Source organism: Trachemys scripta, chromosome 1, assembly GCF_013100865.1.
Source record: "Trachemys scripta elegans isolate TJP31775 chromosome 1, CAS_Tse_1.0, whole genome shotgun sequence".
Taxonomy (NCBI): domain Eukaryota; kingdom Metazoa; phylum Chordata; order Testudines; family Emydidae; genus Trachemys; species Trachemys scripta.
Window position 1 is genome coordinate 44,437,277 of NC_048298.1, and position 20,449 is coordinate 44,457,725.

At 39.7% G+C, this 20,449-nt stretch overlaps 1 protein-coding gene across 12 annotated transcripts in view; it reads left to right on the forward strand.

Annotated features, from left to right (window-relative positions):
- LOC117876458 (ankyrin repeat domain-containing protein 26-like) overlaps positions 1 to 20,449 on the forward strand; it is a 164,411-nt gene that overhangs the window by 92,622 nt on the left and 51,340 nt on the right. For all 12 annotated transcript variants that reach the window (XM_034768756.1, XM_034768723.1, XM_034768665.1 and 9 more), the window contains 7 exons: positions 2,489 to 2,635; positions 4,073 to 5,026; positions 8,248 to 8,400; positions 12,008 to 12,183; positions 12,440 to 12,533; positions 14,840 to 14,917; positions 19,479 to 19,613. In XM_034768756.1, the coding sequence (XP_034624647.1) occupies positions 2,489 to 2,635; positions 4,073 to 5,026; positions 8,248 to 8,400; positions 12,008 to 12,183; positions 12,440 to 12,533; positions 14,840 to 14,917; positions 19,479 to 19,613 (1,737 nt within the window). The remainder of the gene's footprint in view (positions 1 to 2,488; positions 2,636 to 4,072; positions 5,027 to 8,247; positions 8,401 to 12,007; positions 12,184 to 12,439; positions 12,534 to 14,839; positions 14,918 to 19,478; positions 19,614 to 20,449) is intronic.

Consider the following 20,449-nt stretch of genomic DNA (forward strand, 5'->3'; position numbering starts at 1 on the left):
TGAAGACTGCAGTTGTGTTGCTCGAAAGTGGATATTCTCAGAGTTTAGAGTGCTAGGAAATTGCCTTTTGACTTCTGTCTGTGTGGATTGTAGCAAGTGGTCTGGCAGATCTAGAATTAATAGATGAAGAAAGTTATTCGGCCTCATCAAGAGCCCATCTCTTCTTTCTCTAGTCCTCCTCTTAGAGGCTCTGTTGCCTCTACTCCTTTGTGTAGAGCACATGTTCCCAGCAGACTTGAAAGCAGATTTCCTTCCCCTCTTCTATCATTTTCTATTCCTCCTGTGAGAGAGAATGCTCTTAAAGGGATTAATTTTCCCTCAACTACATTAGACCTGGGGTTCAAGAGGAAAACACCTCAGGAAATACGAGGCCTTGTGAATACTGTTCGAAAAATGGTAAGAATTTTGTGTCCCTTAGTGACGTCCTAGCTGTGAGAACTCTGTGTTATTTATACAGCCCTGCAAATCTGCAAATATCCACATTATATCCACAGACCATGTTTGCAGATCATGGATGGATGCAGACTCAAATTTTGTATATCGGCAGGGCTCTAGTTATTTAGACTTTTAAAATGTAAGCAGGGTGTCCATTCTTGCAAAATGATTCTTTATTCAATACCAAACACTGGAAAATTCGTTTACCCTTATTTGATATTAGGTGATCAAATTGTTTAATTGTAGATTCCTTACATTTTCAGTACCAAATTAGTTTTCCATGAAAAGTAACCTGCTCATCAGAGAGGACTGTTTTTTTTTGGTACAGCTTCAGAAATAATCTAAAATTGTCCAATTAGTTCAGCTTAAGAAGTCTGTGACAAAGAATATTGAGAATATCACTTTAAGTTGAAAAGCTCATTTGATTAATGTGTTCTTTTATTTTCAGAAAACACGCACAGAATTTTTGCGCGTTTCTGACTTGCATTTCAGTGTCAGTCTTCACATAATCTTGACAGATTTTTTTTTTAAAAAGCAAAACGTCATAAAGCTATGAATTCATGGTCTCTATTTCTGACAAATAGTTTTTATTGGGCTTGTGTAGGTAGTTGATACTCAATGAGGCACTGACTTTATAAAATAAGAATCATGATTTCTATAGTAAAGGATTGGGTATCTCAAATATGATTATTAAGCTATTTAAACACTCGTACTGTATTTATGCAGTGTGTACTATTCAACTGTCTGCACATGATCTTTTCACTAGGCTTGACCTACTTATAACCTTCATTGTTGAAATGTATTTAACATTAAGGCTTCTTTACCATTGAACATTCTTAATTCAGCCTGCATACCAGCTTATCCTCAAAACATGATAGTAATTCCCCATTGTGACTTTTAGGCCTTGTCTTCTCGAGAGAAACTTACTATGCTAAGAATAGCATGGTCCTCCTACCACACTTGCAGAACACATCCTATTCTTACACATTCGAGATCCAAATTGTTTTCATTTCATTCAACCAACTACCATTTAGATTAGACTTGCTTTCAGTAGGAATAAATACTAGATTAGTCTGAACAATTTCAACTTCTATAGGTTTAGTGCAAATGTGGATGGTTCAGGTGGTTTTTCTGTTACTGTCCCACATTGCATCATCAATATTTTGAAATCTCCCAGAATCAATTGCTTCTGGAAGCTGTGCCAGGAACTGTATGATTGGTACCCAAAGGGCATATGAAATGATTTAGAACAGACTTCGTGGATGTTGTGAAAACTGCAACACTTCAGGACACCAGTAAGCATGGCTAGTATGGACACACTGAACTGTTTGTACAACAATTTGACAAAGTCTTGGATTGAGCACAAGTATATAAATCCCATTTCAGTGAAACACTGAAGTCCTGTTCTGCACAGCATTTAAGCATGTGCTTAACTTTAAGCACATACCTAAGTTCTATTGAAATCAAGATGCTATACATTTCTGAGGTTTAATGTCTTAACTAAATTTTGCTGTACATCACTATGCAGTGATATTAAGAACCTGACTTTTAGCAAGGTCTCAGTTAAGGCTTCAAGATTGCAAATGCAATTATTTTGTATTTTCTGTGGCAATCAGGAGTTTAGTCAGCAATTGCAGTAATTACTGCAGGTGCAGTAATTGTATTTGCAACTTTAAGCCCAATTTGGGGACATATTTTTGAAAGTTTAGAGCTATGTTTACTTGTGACTACTTTCATCTTTGAAAGAAAAATTTATTACAAAAATCTGTTTTGTTTTGTTTTAATGTTTGGGGTGATCTAAATATTGGACGTTCTTTTCAGTTTACTGTTAAAAGTAGATCAGTTAAAGACCTTATTCAATTCTGTCTTTTCAAGATAGACTTCCATCCTATATGCATCCTAAGGAAGCAGACATAGTTGAAAGAGGTGTTCTTTAGGCAAATGTACAGAACCTCTTCATGTATGGGTGAGGAAGCCATGATGAAAATAACAATTATTACTATATCTAGTATATTTTTCCAATATTAAAATGTTTAAAATGTGTTTGTGTTAGGTTGAAGAAGAACGTAATGAAATCCAGAGACAGCTCTCTCAAGAACAGAGTGCCAGAGCTCTACAAGAGGGTATTTTGAACAACCATCTTTGGAAACAGAAAGAAATAGAAGAAGAGACTAAAATAACTGTAGCTAAAAGTTCAGAAGTAAGCAGTGTTCTGTCCAGTTCAAGTACAATTACACAGTGTTCATTATTAAGTGTAAACAAAGAATGTTTTGCTAATTGTGTTGACTTAAAATGCCATCCTTTGCCAGAATATTTACAATATATAAAAGTAATATAGTTTTGTAAATATTGCTATCTTTGTTTCACTTCCAGATTTAAAATTGGTATGCTGTGGACGGCAGTATCCACCAAATACTCTTAGAAAATTTGTAAAGTAAAAATGACACTTTTCTCAACTTCAGTCATCCGCTATTTTTCTGACAATATTCTGAAATGTTTTCTGTTGTTTTTTTAATTACTTTTAACTCCTGCTAGCTAGTGCAGAGCCAGTGAAGCTGAGGGAGATTCATCTGGATCCTTTTCTGGCTCAAATACGATCATATACTAGATAACAACATTCCCATTTGAGTTCCTTACTGCTGGCAGTGAGGGACAAAGCAGAATGAACACATCTATTAAAAATAGCTGTTTATTTGTAAACTGAGCAAATTTGGTACAGAAGCCACTGTGAGACCAACATGGAATCCAAGAACCCCATTTTTATAGTCACTTTTGAGAGTGTAACTTCATCTTCAAAGTAATGTGATTTCATTTAACATGCCTGTGCTTGACACAGTGAGAAGCTGTTTAACAGGAGCACTCCAACTTTTGGTCATACTTCTTCCTCACCACACTACCCAAAATTCTCAGTACAGTGGATGAATTATTCCTCTCCAGAGCAAAAGAGATTACATATACATCTCCTATTTGATTATTATCTGAGTACATTATGCTGTTTGGATGATTGGAAGGCTACGTACCTAAGCTTCAGTAATATGGGAAAGAAGAGAGAAGGAAGGAAAATGAAGGATACATGGAAAAGCCACACTTTAATGCCAAGATAATACATAAAGTTAAAAGCTATAGGATATATATTCAAATAGAAGTCAGAGAAGGAAATAATAAATCGGGAAGTAAAAACACAATGAATCAGGAGAGCTAGGTTCTGTTGCTGATTCTGCAAATGGGATAACAAGCCTAAACCACATTTTTAAAGGAATATAAAGACAAACTCATATACACTAAAGCATACATGTACTCAGTAACACTGTAATATATTTGAAAGGCTTTAGATTTAAAATATTTAAAGGCTTTGTTTATATTATTGTTGATATAAAAAAGAAACTTGAATGTGGCTTACTGATTTGGTTGCTGAATAGTATCTTACAGTTCCAGTGAGTTCATCCACTAAAAGATAACGTGGGTTCCGAGCCTTTTCAGCCAATTAGATTGTAGTTTATAAAGCTATTTTAAGTAAGTCAAGGTTGATTATTAGAAAACATCAAAATGCATGTTTGGTCTCAGTTTTTTTAAATTTAACTCCTCTCCCTTCCTTCCCCCCTCTCACCTCTATGTTTATATGTTCTCAATTACTCAGGTACCTGATAATCAGAGAGAAAAGGATCTGTTACACAAAAATCAGATACTGCAAGATGAAATTGCTATACTAAGACTAGAGCTTGATCAAATAAGAATTCGGCACCAGGAGGAAGAAACCAAATATTTAGAAGAAAATGAGGTCTTGCGAGAAAAAAATGAAGATCTTAGGAAGGAGCTAAAACTCAATGAGGAGGCTTTGACACAAACAGTTTTTCAGTATAATGGACAGCTGAATGTATTAAAGACAGAATCTGCAATGTTAACTTCCAAAATAGAGCATGCAAAAGAAAATAAAGATAGACTGGAGACAGAGATGGAATCATTCCGTTCCCGTTTGAACTCTGCTGTTCAAGAACTTGAATGCTGTCGAAAATCAAAAAGTGATGTTGAGCGAACACTACAAAGAGAGCATGATGAATGGCTTCGTTTGCAAGACAAGCTCAATCATGACCTGTCCAATCTGCGAGACAGCAATACTATCTTGTCTCAACAGCTTAGTAAAGTTGAAACTAAAGCTAACAGTCTAGAAAATGAACTTCATCATGTAACACACACACTTAGAGAAAAAACTTTGCTTTTAGAAAGTACTCAAAGAGATCTAAGTCATGCACAATGTCAGGCAAAGGAACTTGATCATGCTCGACAAATTGAGAAGGATCAAATGAGCAAATATATTGTAAAACAGGAATCTATGCAAGAACGATTGGCACAGCTTCAAAGTGAAAACATCTTACTCCGGCAGCAATTGGAAGATATGCAAAACAAGGGGATCATCAAAGAAAAAGTAGTGAGTGATGTCCAAGATAGATTTAGTGATATATTCAGTAAACTTAGAGCTGATACTGAAAAGCAAGTTCATATGATGGAAGAGAGAAATAAGGAATTAATCACAAAATGTAATAATTTAAGGGAGCAAGTCTTTAAATACGATACAGAGAAAGTAGAAAGAGAGGTAAGTGTAAAAATTTCAAACAGTGATTTGAGTTTTACCATTTATTCACTGAAGGTCCCATAACAAAGTTTAAAATTTACCCCTGTAAAATTTTGAAATACACCAGCTGGAAAAAATAATTGTGTAATTTACTTACAGGGGAATGCACTTATCTGTTTCGTACTTGGAATAGTAATAGCTTGTGGCAAATAAATCCATCTCTGTTTTTCCTCACCTATGTATTCTGCTCAGAAGAATGAGCAATGACTTCCGAATTCAGACTATTCAAGGATAAACCACTTTGTCTACAAGTGTGATCTCCTTTCAGTTTTTACCTAGTGGAATTTGTGCATCATGGAATGGAAAGTAAAACTTTCCAACAGTTCAAGAAATTCCATACAGCATTAGACTGGAGTGGTATGGAACAAAGGAAAGCCATAGAGGCAAAAGATTAGAAGAGAGGAAGTGGGAAATAAGTGAGTCAATAGGACTGTGATAAATGAAGGGGCGGGGTGGGAGATAGATTCATTTTATGGACACCCAGCCAGCCAGTAGCTATAAAATCGCTCTTAGTAGCTGTTCTCTAAGTGCTCTACCTGTAAAGGGTTAAAAAGTCTCACTGCTATACATAGGTAAAAGGAAGTGAGTGGGCACCTGGCCAAAAGAACCAAGGCTAGAACTTTTGTAAAATTGAAACAAGACTGCCTTTTTGTCTGTCTATTGTTGTTCTCGGGGAGAGGACTTATGCTGTGAGAAGCTTGGGCCAAGTATAAAAATCATCAGTATCATACCTAGAAACTACTCATCTAAAACCCCAGATATGTAAATAGATCAGGAAATGTCTAGGAAGACGCAATTAGGGTTATCCCTTTTATTTCTTTATGACTTGTGGACTCCTCTATGCTAACCCCAGATGCTTTTGTTTTGCTTGTAACCTTTAAGCTGGACCTCAGGAAACCTATTCTTGATGCTTAATCCTTGTAGTTGTTGTGTTTTTTTTTTTTTTAATCTAGCAAAAGCCTAAATTCCTAGATGTATTTTCTTTTCTTTTTTATTAATAAAATGTACCTTTTTCGAGAACAGAATTGGATTTTTGTGTCCCAAGAGGTTTGTGCATGTTTTTTTTAATTAGCTGCTGGCAACAGCTGATTTATTTTGGTTTTTTTTCTCAGCTCTTTCCCGGGGTGGTGGGCCGGGTGTGTGTGTAAGGACTTGAGGGTACCCCACAGTAAGGAATTCCCAAGTGCGCCTTACTGGGCTGTCAAAGGGGTTCTGCACTTGGGTGGTGGCAGCATCTACCCATCCGAGCTCAGAGAAAAGCTGTAACCTTGGGAGTTTAATAGAAGCCTGGAGTGGCAATTATTAATTTTTAGAGTCCTTGCGGGCCCCCACCTTCTGCATTCAAAGTGCCGGAGTGAGGAATCAGCCTTGACAAAGAAGAATATTGGAGAAAACTAAGAAAAGCAACAGATTAAGAAAGGGACGCTGATCACAAGGGAGAGTAAACTAGATTTGGGCATGGGTGGAAATCAATTGAAGAATCATTGGGAAGGGTGGACAATTGGTAAGAGACAGCTAAGTGGAGAAGAGCTGGCAATTTGAAATCTAGTCACCACCTTCAAAAATGAGTTAGTTTCAGATACTACAATTGCTCCAAACTTCCCCTACTGGGTTTTATGCTTTTCAATGAGATGTAAGCATGTTTTTGCTCCTTTGTTGCTGTATGAGAGACTGCACACAAAAAATGGAAAGTGACTGAAAAGGAAAACAGCTAGAACCGAACTATAGATAAAGTGCTTGCAAAAAACACAAGAGTGAAAATCACCTCTGTGCAGAGGCCAGCACAAGTCCATGTACCTCTGAGATCTCATTTAAGCCCTTAGAACTGAAATTTACATGATTGCATAGGCCATGTGCTAGCCATCTGCAGTGAGGTGAACTACACCCAGAGTAAACCAACAAGCCTGGAGGGAACTATTTTTTCCCTGTAATCTCTTTCTGTTGTAGTCTTTTTATGTGCTGCTTGTAAGAAGATTAGATACAAAATTTTCAGACAGAGTTATGATTTTTAAGTTGGCAATGTTCTTTCAGACATTTTCTCCTGTCCCTTGTCTTTTTTGAAAATAAACCCTGAATGTCAGCAATTCTTAGGTAGATCTCTGCCTTAAGTTTAGTGTTGCTGGGAAATTATTGATACTCTGAAATTGCATTTACCTTTCTGTATTATGATTCCAGAAACTCTGAGAAGGTCAGATACGTTAAGGTGTTGAAGGCCTACCTAATGACTAATTTGTCAAGGTTACTTTAAAGAAGAAAAAAAGAATTTGTAGAGGGCTGTCAGCCACTTTTTCCTGGAGTCTTTTTTGTAGGTCGCAAATGCTAATAAGTTAAAATAATAGATTCTATCAGGAGATGCTAAAAATAAGCAGAGTTACCGAGATTTTAAGTACAATATGTCAGTAGAGAGAGGGCTGTGTTGTTCTAAAATAAGCTGGTGGAAAATCAAGAGAGGATTTTGATATGCGACATACTATTTTATGGGAACCTCAAGAGGATTTTAAAATGTGGGGCTTTTTTCTTTAGTGGAGTGGGAAACCTAGAGAAAAGGATAGTAGAGGGGTTGTGAATATGAAGCAGTGACTTATTTTTTTGATAACCAGAGTGGTCACTAATTGCTCTGAACACTTTTGAACAATCTCAGTGTCCTGGTAAGGAAGATAATAAAGGTTGGTATCTGGTTTAAAAAAATAAATAAAGTGCTAAATGTCCCAACTGTACACTCAATCAGATTGTGGCTTTTATGCCTAAATGGATAGATCTGTATTCTGGTATATCTTTAAAAAATAAAACAAAACCAGACTTAACAATGAAACTCTCAGTAAAAGTCCTTTCGTACGTCACTGGAATGACCAAGACCCTTTCTTTTTAAATGACCATGAGCAGAAGATAGCACACATCCTAAACAGGCTAAAACATTTAACCTCTCTAAAAATGGCAATCCGCATTCATTGGCACCAGCTGTCCAACTAGCTTTGATTGACAGTGCTCAGATGGGAGGGAGCCTGCAGCTATATAGGCGCATCACTGGCAGACATGGTTGTTTACCATTTAATGCTTTCCTAAATGGATTCGTTGAGATATGTAACCTGACAAATCAAAAAATATATTTTAAATCCTGATCTGGACTCTTCATACTAATTTTTGTAGTTTTTATTAATACAAACTTGAAAATATTTCATTAGGGTACAGTAAGACAACTGCAGCAAGAACTTGCTGATGCTCTTAAAAAGCAATCAATGTCAGAAGCTTCTCTTGAAGTTACAACACGTTATCGCAACGACCTGGAAGACGACAAACTACATTTGCAAAAGGAAATAGACAAGATTAAAACCAAGGTATACAGGGTCTGTTAACTTCATACAGTAGTAAATCTGTAGTCGGTTCATTGATTTTACAAATAGTGAAAAACCTGACATGTTCTGCTTATTTTGACAATAATATCAAATAGAGTTGTATTCATGAATTAATTTAATTTGTTATAAATGCAAGATATTATGAAATGTCACAATTCATGAAACTAAATGGAATCTTTCTACATAGGAGTCTTATTTTAAAGATTTTGATAGCATGACATTTCAAATACAGATATAGCTAGTGTCTGTCTTTGTCACATAAAATTAGAAGCTGATTTCTGTTACTACTGTTTTACTGATGGTTTATCACAACAGTCACCTTGTGGTTAAACTTTTACACTTACCTTTGACTTTAATGTTATGAAGGGAGGGAGTCCCTTGTCTTCCAATAGTAGCTTTACTTTAACTATTATGGTCACGCTAAAGTCTTGAAGCAGGGTGAGGGAATGCAAAATTGGCCTTTTAAAATGTTAATTTTTTTCTTTAAATGTAAAGTAATTGAATAGTTTAATTGGGTTCTAGTTTATAACATGCTTTTGCTTCACTAAGCATTCAAGAAAAGTGTTCAGCATGATGTCAGCCCTCATTAGCTATAGGTAAAAATAGTTGTTTCTCATTACTATATTTTTCTTCTAAACATTGCAGAAAGTCTAATCTCCTATTTTAGGCAGAACTGGGACAACATATTTTATTGGCAGCAGCAAGAAGATCTGTGCACGTGTATTAGAAAGACTAGATTAGGGCATTTAATATGAGACTATCAGGACAGATACGATGCAAAACACAAGTTACATAATTTTAACTAATCAATTAAACATGCATTAATTTCTCATTCATTCATTGAATTTTGGAGCAGCATCAGTTCTCCAACTAATCAGTTCTGAATACCTTCAAATAACTGATTCTGTCCTCCATGCTCCTACAATTTATCAGTCCTCTCTTCTTGCTCCATTTATCCTCTAACAATTCAATTTTCAGCCCCCTCCTACTAAGCATTTCATCCTCTCTGCTGTCTCAAGCATTTTATTCTCTCTCCACTCTCTTTATTTTTAGGAAAACACTTAGCTCTTCACCCCTCCTCTGAGGACTGAGGCAGGGAGCAGGAGCAGAAACTCCTATACTCTGTGCTTCCGCCTCAGGCTGTGGTGGTGTGGAATGGGGCAGGAGTGGAAGTTTGCCTCCCGTGTAGTTTCAATCCTTTTTGTCACCCTTCTAGTCTTGGAAGTGTAGGTAGAGCTGAAAGCCAGAAAGAGTTGCATATTGGTACTAAAATCTAGCTTCTCTCCAGCCAGTTCCAAAGACTTCTTTGCAGGTGAGGAGGGACAGGACAAGTGGTTGTTGGCGTTTTCTGAGGAAGTAGGCTATTCCTTAGGCACATGTTGTAACTCTGATTTGCAGCCTTCCCCAAGGAGACAGGGGAATGTGGTTAACTATTCAAATAAGGGGTTTTGCCATAGAGCCTGAAAACTTTATTGTCTGCATTTGACATATCTGAAGACTTTGTGTTATCAGAATAGAATTTAAAAAACATAAGTTTACAGAAAGCAAACTAAAAATATGTATAGGATAGCGTTTACAAGGTTTAAGTGAATTGCCTTGACGTAAGATGCTGCACTTGTTGAAGTAATGCATCAAATCACAGTAACTGAAAGGTACAAAATTTTATCACTCAGTGATAAAACTTCTTGTGTATTATTTTGTGGAAATAATTTTGGTACCACTATGGAAACTTAATACAAGTCTTTTGCCAAATTGCCAGTCAGGCTTTATACAAATCAAATACTGTACGATTATCAAAACAGTTCAATCAAAAAATTCTAAACTTAGAAATTTAAATTGCTTTAACTTCTGAAATGTCAATTCAATTTAAAATCATCTTCCCACATAATTCTAAGCTAAACCTATTCTTGAATGCCTAGAGAAGCAAAACTCGTTATAAACTAGAACCCAGTTAAACCTATTCCTCTTCCACATACACACTTACTAACATCAAGTATGCACTTGATGATTCAAAGCCACTTCTCATTTTACTTGTTATTCACCAGTACATATAACTACAGGTAACTTGTAACTTTAATAATGGTTTACCTCTTATATTAGAAACAATAAACTCTTCAATTCACACTTTTCTCTATTAAGGAGTTGTCCATTTTGTGACATCACAAACCAGGTGTTCCGAAAAATGTATAAGCTCCAGTTCCTGTATTCATTATTTCTTTTTCAGCTATCATTTCACAGCACCTACATACAGTTTATGTTTAGAGTAGTGCAATGAGTAGTTTTCATCGTCTCAGTACTTTAAACACTTATTGACTTAAAATTATTTCTAGGCATCTAAGATGCAACTTGTTTTTGAGACACTGACATTTAAATAATTTACATTCTTTCATAACTGTGGTACATACCTGATAACAATTTGTCTTAGAGTAACTAAATCCTCGCTTGGACAAAGAAGATGCATGTTTATGTCTCTTACTTAACATATTATCTAGTTCAGCGGTTCTCAAACTGTGGTTTGGGACCCCAAAGTGGGTTGCTGGGGCAGACTTATACTTGCTGGGGCCTGGGGCCAAAGCCAAAGCCCGAGGGCTTCAACCTTGGGTGGCAGGACTCAGGTTACAGGCCCCCTGTCTGGGGCTGAAGCCCTTGGGCTTCAGCTTTGGCCCCCTGCCTGGGGAGGTGGGGTTTTGGCTCTCCCCAGGGGAGGTGGGGCTTGGGTGGGCTCAAGCTTCGGTCCCCCTTCTTTGGGGTACTGTAGAAATTTTTGTTGTCAGAAGGGGGTCACGGTGTAATGAAGTCTGAGAACCCCTGATCTAGTTTGTAGATAAATTCTTTAGCTCAGTTCAGTCTCTCACTTCTCCAGAAAAGTAGAAATATTGGATTATTACATCTATTTGTGCAACAGATTATTTTTGTAATATTTTCTGCAACCGAGTTTTTAGCTATTAATCTGTATACTTCATTTTTTTTAAAAGTTAACTCATGTAACTCCTGTTTTCTCTCATCATTGCTGCCATCTTCTCATCTTCATGCCCTCAGTTTGTTTATTACACCAACATGCTTCATCTTGTTTCAACTAAGATCTTGTAAGCTCTTTGGGACAGTGGCCATCTCTTTCTGTGATTGTATAGTAATTAGCACAATGAGCCCTGATCCCCTCTGGGAAGTACTGGAATACAAATAATAAAATATCAGATGAGTTATAAAGTTGTGCAGCAACTTTAAGGTAAGGATGAAAATTTTAAACGAGATACAGTGGGCAAGGAGGAGCAAGTGAAGCCATTCAAAGAGTGACGTGGTCTTATAAGATGAGGAGAAATCATTTTTGCAGCTGTGTTTTGACTAATTGGAGAGGAGTAATATGGGACTGGTGAGACCAGTATGGAGGATGTTGCAGTAATAATTGAGGAAGAAGATGAGGCATGGACAAGGCTTTCAGACATCTGGACAGAAAGGAAAGGAAATGGACCAGGGATTTATTTAAAACAAATGTTTATGTACAGGAAGTTGAATTTTCATCTGAAATTCAATAATGGTTTAAATATTTGCACTTCAAACGTCAGTTACCTTTAATTTGCTTTGTTTACAGCTTCAAGAATCAGAAGATCAGTATATTCAGTCTGAACGACGTGTTCATGATTTGAAGAATGCATTGGACAGTAAAGAACGAGAAGTGAATGCTTCTTCCCAGAAATTGCAAGACCTTCTAATAGCATCATCTGGAACAAATAATGCTATAAAACAACTGGAAGAACATATACAAAGGTAAGATAATTACCAACATGTTGAAATCAGGTTTTATTGTTTAAAATATGGCCAGAAAAAAAAGGACTTTTGCTAATACACAATTACAAATTACAGAATTAAATACTAAATACAATTTTAAAATGAGTTTTAGATTATGAAATTCATATGTAAATGATTATTTCAAAACTATTTCAAGTTTTGTGCTATTGTGGATGTAGAGACTTGTCTAGGAAAATCATATTGTTACATATTAAAACGTTTATTTGCTTTTAAGACTTGAAATTGAAAATGCCAGATTGGAAGCTACAACCAAACAGCAAACAAGCAGAATTGAGGTACTTCAGAAAGACCTGCGGGATTCTGCTTCCGTAAGTCAGCCACAGGCTTAACTTTCTTGTGAGTTTATTGCATCTATGCATTAAAGCTGGGATTTTCAAAGGAGCCTAAGGGGAATAGATTCTCAAATCTGATGGAGTTACGCTCTTATGAAAATCCCAGGCTAATATAGCCAAATACTGGGTTTCTGAGAATGTTGAGACGGCATTATATGTATTATTATTATTCATGTGACATTATATATTAAATTAGTTTCAATATGATGTATTTTATTATTAATACTAATGTGAATGTTTAAGATTTTAAATCAGACAAGTTTTCAAACATTCATTAGACATGTATATTGTTAAACAAGCTAAGCAATAGAAATTCCCTTGGGATTTTGATGATAAAATACTTCCGCACTAGTCTGCTGATGCTAAATGAGATCATCAGAACATCTGAATAGAATTATATCCCTTGTTTTATATGTTGGCTTCTCAGTTTTTACAACTGATTTCATGGCTATGATTTTTTTAATATAATATAAATGAAAGAACTGTAAAGGTTTAAATATGCAATGAATAGGGGAAGAACACATGTATACAAGGAAAAAATCATTTTTAGGTTGTTAGCTGATAAGTTTTTTCAATAAGCAGAGGTTGGTTTTGCTATGTAAAGTTGATTTTCCCTTTGCTTCCTAATATTGTGTTTAGTGATGTGCAATAAACAACAAAGTTGGATCCCTGTGGTACCTTCTGTGAGATTTTGACTTTTTGTTTAAGATCCATTTTTCTTCTGTGGTAGCTAGCTTTTCTTTTAAATAAAGTCCACATCAGAGAAATCACCACAACAGTTGTCACTAATTGACACCCTTGTAGGCAGTGTCATAGAGAAGTCAAATATGAATGGGCATAGAGATTGAACTGTCCACTCCACCCAAACTGGCAAAGCAATATGGGGAGCATCTTTAGTTTTCATCTTTCCGAATTAGCCATGAAGGCCATTGTTTTCAGGTCTAATATAGATGCATCTTATCGTACACCTCTTCCTCAAAGATAGGCCTTTTGTCACATGGTCCAGTAGCTCCCTGAGTTGGACTGTGTGGAAATTGAGGAGAAATGCTAGCAGAAGCAAGCTGTTCCAAGAGGAATTATTCTCGGTATCCACAGTCTATTCCAATCACTGGAGTAAGTGGGAAGTAGTTTGGGGGTAGGGAGAGAAAAATACTATTAGGCTTTTTCTAGACATGCTGTGGAAGAGATTTTATATGTAATGAAGTACCACCATATACCCTCAAGTACTGAGACACCTGCAGTGTAATAACAGGCCTGGATTTAGAGATTAATTGAATGGATCTGAACAGAGGCCTCTCTCTCTCTCTCTCTCTCTCTATCTATCTATCTATCTCTATATATATATGTATGGCAAATAACATAGGAGAGACTTGTATGTTAACTCTGCAGATCCACACTTCTTCTGAGTTCTCTTCTAGATGATGAACCACAGTAAAAAGCTGAGGTTATATTGGCTGTGAACTTTATATAATTTTTGCCTAGAATATTTGGTTCTGAGAATAGGGTATACATGCTTTCACAACAGTTACTGCACTTTACATAGTTCATAGACTTGTGACATGTAGAAACGTTGAGTCAAAATACTCTGTGAATGCAAATGATTGGTACCGTATATACTCAATAGTAAGCCAGTTGTTTATAAGCCGACTCCTCCCCCCCAAGATGAATAAGTAAAAATGGAAAATTTTTATGACCCATTCGTAAGCTGACCCTATAATTCAGGGGTCAGCAAACTTTGGCTCCCGGGCCATTAGGATAAGCCGCTGGTGGGCCGAGATGGTTTGTTTACCTCGAGCGTCCGCAGGCACGGCGGTAAACCTAAGTAAACAAAGTGTCCCGGCACGCCAACTGCTTACCCTGATGGGCCGGGACAGCAACTGGTGGGAAAATGTTTTGGAGGGGGAGAAGCTGGGGGTCGGGAGTAACCCCTGTGACCACTCCCGACATGACCCCACCCCTAGCCTGGGACCCCACACTCTCCCCATCCCATCCCTTCCCACCTTATCTGGGGAGGGCCAGGGGAGGATGTCTCTGGCCTGGCTGTCTGTCCCATTATGTCTGGAATGTTAGGGGAAATAATCAGTTGACATAGACATCAAAACGGGTATGGCAGGTATGTAATAATACAAAAAGGGAAATATTCTTTGAATATGTCTGACCATCCTTAGAAATTTTCACAATACTTGTTTGTTTCTTTGCATCACTTCTGTTCTGTAATTATATATGAACTTGAGTGTGGAAAGTTACAAATGTGATATCTTTTTTTTTTAATGCTTATATAGGTTCATAATCGCCTTGAAGACTTGATAACAGGCTTACAGACAGCAAAAATCAATTTAGAAGAACAGCTAAATCAGCAGGTAAATTAAGACACAATTCACATGGCCATTACTTTTTATCTCCTCTGCAAACTGTTATAAATGACCATGGTTGTGAGGCAGGAATGAAATAACTGGTTTTGGTTTGGGAGCTTTGTATGAAGGGGGGAAATTACACAATACCCAGGGGAGTTGCATTCAAGACCCTATTATAGAGCAAGGTGTCTTAGTATATAGGACTTGTTTATATGTTTCCTAAGAGCCATATTATGAGTTTAACAGTTCCTTTTTCTGAGGTGGGGTGGGTGAGGTTATGTGAGTGTGGTTGGACTGGATTATCATAATGATCCCTTCTGACCCTAAAGTCTATGAGGCCCCTGTAAACATGTAATGTTTTCATCAACATGAACAGTTTCATGCATAATGTGTTTTGTGGCCTATAGGGAAGAAATGCTTATGTAGTTAAGACACAGGAGTGGAATGTGGGAAACTTTCTGTTCTTGTCTCAGCTGTTTATTGCCATGTCATCTTGAACATGTTAGATCAGAGGTGGGCAAACTACGGCCCGCAGGCCACATCCAGCCCGCAGGACCCTCCTGCCCAGCCCCTGAGCTCCTGGCCCGGGAGACTAGCCCCCTCCCCCGCAGCCTCTGTTCACTGCGCCACCGGTGCAATGCTATGAGTGGCGGGGCTGCGAGCTCTTGCCGGGCAGCGCAGCTGCAGAGCCGCGGCCTGACCCAGTGCTCTGTGCTGCACGGTGGTGTGGCTGGCTCCAGCTGGGCGGCGCGGTTGCCTGTCCTAATGCTCTGGGCGGCGCAGCTGGAGCACCCCCAGCCACCGGTGCGCCAGGCAGCGCGGTGGGGGTCAGGGAACGGGGGTGTTGGATAGAGGGCAGGGGAGTTTGGGGTGGTGCTCAGGGGACAGGGATGTGGATGGGGGTCGGGGCGGTCAGAGGGCAGGTAATGGAGGCAGGAATCCCGGGGAGACAGTCAGGAAGGGGGGGGGGTTGGATGGGGTGGCTGGGGGGCAGTCAGGGGCAGGGGTTCCGGGAGTGGTCAGGGGACAGGGAGGGGTCGATGGGGCAAGGGTTCCAGGGGCAGGGCCGTCAGGGAAGCGGGGGGGTTGGATGGGGCAGGAGTCCCAGGGGGGCCTTCAGGGGGTGAGAAGTGGGGGGGTTGGATAGGGGGCAGGGGCCAGGCCATGCCTGGCTGTTTGGGGAGGCACAGCCTCCCCTAACCAGCCCTCCATACAATTTCAGAAACCCGATGTGGCCCTCAGGCCAAAAAGTTTGCCCACCCCTGTGTTAGAATGTGCCTCATTTTTTCATATGTAAAATGGGGATAGATAGTACAATCCCGCTCATCAGCAGAGTCCTGTTAAAGGTCAAGAGAAACAAGACTCAAGTCATCATGGTTGCCCCAGTGTGACCGCGCCAACATTCATAGAATCATAGAATATCAGGGTTGGAAGGGACCTCACAAGGTCATCTAGTCCAACCCCCTGCTCAAAGCAGGACCAATCCCCAGACAGACTTTTTTTTTTTACCCCACTTCCCTAAATGGCCCCCTCAAGGACTGAACTCACAACCCTAGGTTTGGCAGGCCAATGCTCAAAGCACTGAGCTATCCCTCCCCCAATTGACATTGATTCGGCACACTGATGGACCTGGCAGTGGCTGCTCCCTGTCCCTGTCCCGACCGACTGGATCTGCTCTCACAGGATCACAGGCATCTCCTACACCTCAGCCTCGCCCCCCTTCACCTCACGGTGTGGATGTAGCGTGGTTGAACTTGGAGGGGCGGGCTTGCTCTAACGAGGTCCAGCAAATCCTTTTGGAAAGCAGGAAGCCTTCCACTAGAGCAACCTACCTGGCTAAATGGACAAGGTTCTCCCACTGGGCAACTGAGCATACCATCTCTCCAGCGCACTCCTCTTGAAGTCTATCTTAGATTATCTGCTCCATTTTAAGTACCAGGGGCTGGCCCTCCCTTCCATCACAGTACACCTTGCAGCTATCTCCGCTTTTCACCCGCCAATCCAAGGTCAGACAGTGTTTTCACACGACATGTCAGTCCGATTCCTGAGAGGCCTCGAGAGACTCTTCCCGCTGGCCCGGGCACCTGTTCCATAGTGGGACCTTAACTTGGTTCTTTCTAGGCTCACGGGCCAGTCCTTGGAGCCTATGGGCTCCATCTCCATCTCCCACCTGTCATTGAAGGTCGCATTCCTTGTGGCGATAACATCCATGAGACAAGTGTTGGCGCTTAAAGCCCTGACATCGGAACTGCTGTATACGGTGTTCTACAGGAACAAAGTTCAACTGTGACCCCATCCGGCCTTTCTGCCGAAGGTGGTGTCTTCCTTCCATGTTAACCAGGACTTCTTCCTCACGGTGTTTTGTCTGAAGCCGCGCACCACTGGGGAGGAAAGGAGGCTGCATGCCCTGGACGTCAGACGTGCCTTGGCGTTTTACCTGGAGCATACCAAGACCTTCCGCAGGTTGACCCAGTTCTTCATCGTGACAGCAGACCGCATGAAGGACCTTCCGGTGTCATCGCAGAGGATTTCTAACTGGATCGCCTCCTGCATCTGGACCGGTTATGAGCTGGCACAGGTCCCTCCGTTGCCAATTGTGAGGGCCCACTCGATCAGAATTCAGGCATCCTCGGCGGCCTTCCTGGTGCATGTTCCCATTCAGGACATTTGCAGAGCTGCAACGTGGTCTTCAGTTCACACATTCATGGTGCACTACACCATCACTCAGCAAGCCACAGACGATGTTGGGTTCAGCAGAGCTGTGTTGCAATCTACACATCCCTGTGAACTCCTACCTGCCTCTATTGGCACTGTTTGAGAGTCACCTAATATGGAATGGACACGAGCAAGCACTTGAAGAAGACAGTTACCTTTTCCGTAACTGGTATTCTTTGAGGTGTGTTGCTCATGTCCATTCCATAACCCACTCTCCTTCCCCACTGTTGGAGTTTCCGGCTAGGAGGAACTGAGGGTGGGGGAGTCAGTGGTGCCCCTTATACCATGGCATGTGCGCGCCGCTCTAGGGAGCACCAGAATCGGTCCCCTACAGATACCACTGAGGGAAAAACTTCCAGCACCGGTGCATGTGGCACGCACACATACTTAATATGGAATGGACATGAGAAACACATCTCAAAGAACACCAGTTACGGAAAAGGTAACTCTTTTTTTCTATCTCTGAGTGGATCAGGAATTGTTGGGGAAGCCTACAATATAAGGAGTTTCTCCTTGCCAAAAAGCAGAGGCATTATTACCATTCAGTCAGTCTACAGCAACTTCGTAAGTAAGTGTAAGGGACCCATGCAAGAAATTTGCAAGTTTACATCATGATCAAGCATCCACAGTTTTACCAGGCTGTATAAGTTTGACTTCTTTTGATGCAGCCTTTAGCAGAAGCCTTGTAGGTTGGTGTAGGGCTGACAGGAAATCTGTACATAATATTAAAATTTGTGTGAGTAGTTGGAGTGAGTGTTTATATATTTTTGCTTCTAATCATCAATGCCTGCCTTCTATTAGCCATAGAGAAACTTCACCTGCTGATTTTTCTCTAGATATATAATACGGCATGCCATTTCTATCCACCAGTTCTCCCGGTGTTGCTTTTAGTTTTCTTTCTTGAGTTAACTTTATACTTCATATGATCTTCAGCTATGGAAGACCTCATTCTGGAGAGTTGAGTTGGAGTGGGCCCCTATGGGTTTGTTCCCCTAATTTTTTTGTTGCTGCCTCCTGGTCATAAGTAACAAGACAGCCCTCTTGTTATAGATTGTTGGATGGGCTTCTTAAGAGAGAAATTAGCAGATAAAAAGACAGGTACAGTAACTCCTCACTTAATGTCGTCCCGGTTAACGTTGTTTCATTGTTATGTTGCTGATCAATTAGGGAACATGCTCGTTTAAACTTGTGCAATGCTCCCTTATAACATTCTTTGGCAGCCGCCTGCTTTGTCCACTGCTTGCAGAAAGAGCAGCCCATTGGAGCTAGCTGGTGGGGGCTTGGAACCAGGGTGGACCAGCAGACCCCCTATCAGCTCCCCTAAGGTCCCTGTGCAGCAGCTGCCCAGCAGGCTATCAGTTGCCGGGCAGTTCAGGTGTCCCTCATCACTGCCATGTGCTGCTCCTATCCTCTGCCTTGGAGCTGCTCCGCGGTGCCTCCTGCAGTGTACTTAGAGTGGCATCAGTGTACTTAAAGTGGTAATACACATATCTCTCTCTCATACACACACACACGGTCCATCTCTCTCTCTCTCTCTCACACACACACACACACACACACACACACACACACACTTTTGTCTGGCAATAAAAGTTTCCCTGGAACCTAACCCACTCTCCCCCCCACACACACACACATTTACCTTCATTTTTATGGGGAAATTGGATTCACTTAACATCGTTTCGCTTAAAGTATAATTTTTCAGGGACGTAACTACAACGTTAAGCAAGGAGTTACTGTACTGATAATTAGGGCCTTCATATGTGACTAAAATTTTTATAACTTCCAGCCTGACAATAATCTTGACATTTGTTTGTTACATTTTTGTTTTGTGCAAATGCTTACTCTGTAGGTCCAAAAACAAACCATGCTGTCAATGACTGCAAAAGATACACATAATCTGTGGGAGGAGGAGCTGAAGTCCAGATCCAAACTTGGAGTTCGTCTATCTCAACTTGACAGGGAAAAGGCTGAGATGTTGGAACAAGTAAGTCAAAAAAATACCTAAATAATTTATCAGTTTTAAGCTATATATGTATTTTAAATAGTTATATTTTCATTTTATGTCACCCTTCTTAGTATCCTGTGAAATTCATGCTTACAGTGGCATACAAATTCTGTGACGTCAATTGACAATTTTATAACAGAAGGCGGAGAAACTCTTAAAAATCTGGAAGATTTTGTGTCTCTTGAGGGGTGATGTGGCATATTACATGATATGATGATATGATAGCCAGTAACTGTCAGATTCTCTAAAGCTACAACATATAATAGATCCACATTCTTGAGTGTATTCTCTTTGTGTTAGATTGCCAAGAAAGTCACATAGCTCTGTAGTTCTACAACCATTGACTTCACTAATGTGTTTTGTGCACCACTTCTGGAGAGGAACCACAGCAATCCCTTATATATCATCAGCTTTCAGTTTCACTGTATGCAGTAAGACTGGAGGAGTTCCCAGGAAATCTTGATGGCTGTCTCAGCTATACTTTTTAGTTTAAAATAAATAAAAGTAAGTTTCCCCTTATTAGTACTTTCTGTGCAGGTAAATTTATTAAAAATTACCATAAAAAATTTTCATTTTCCAAAAGTCACTAAACCTTGGAACAACATCAACCTTGATCCTAGCCACAACTCAGAAGGTACCTTTATCAACTGAGGTTTCTGTATTTTCTGACATATCCTGTTCCATACTCCTTTGTCTTGCCAGTTTCGTGTGAAACAATAAAAATTGTTAGAGGTTTTATTGTTCAATAAGGTTTAGTTGTTTGCTGTCTCAATAAGCATTAAAACATTTCTTCAACATGACACTGTTCCAATCCT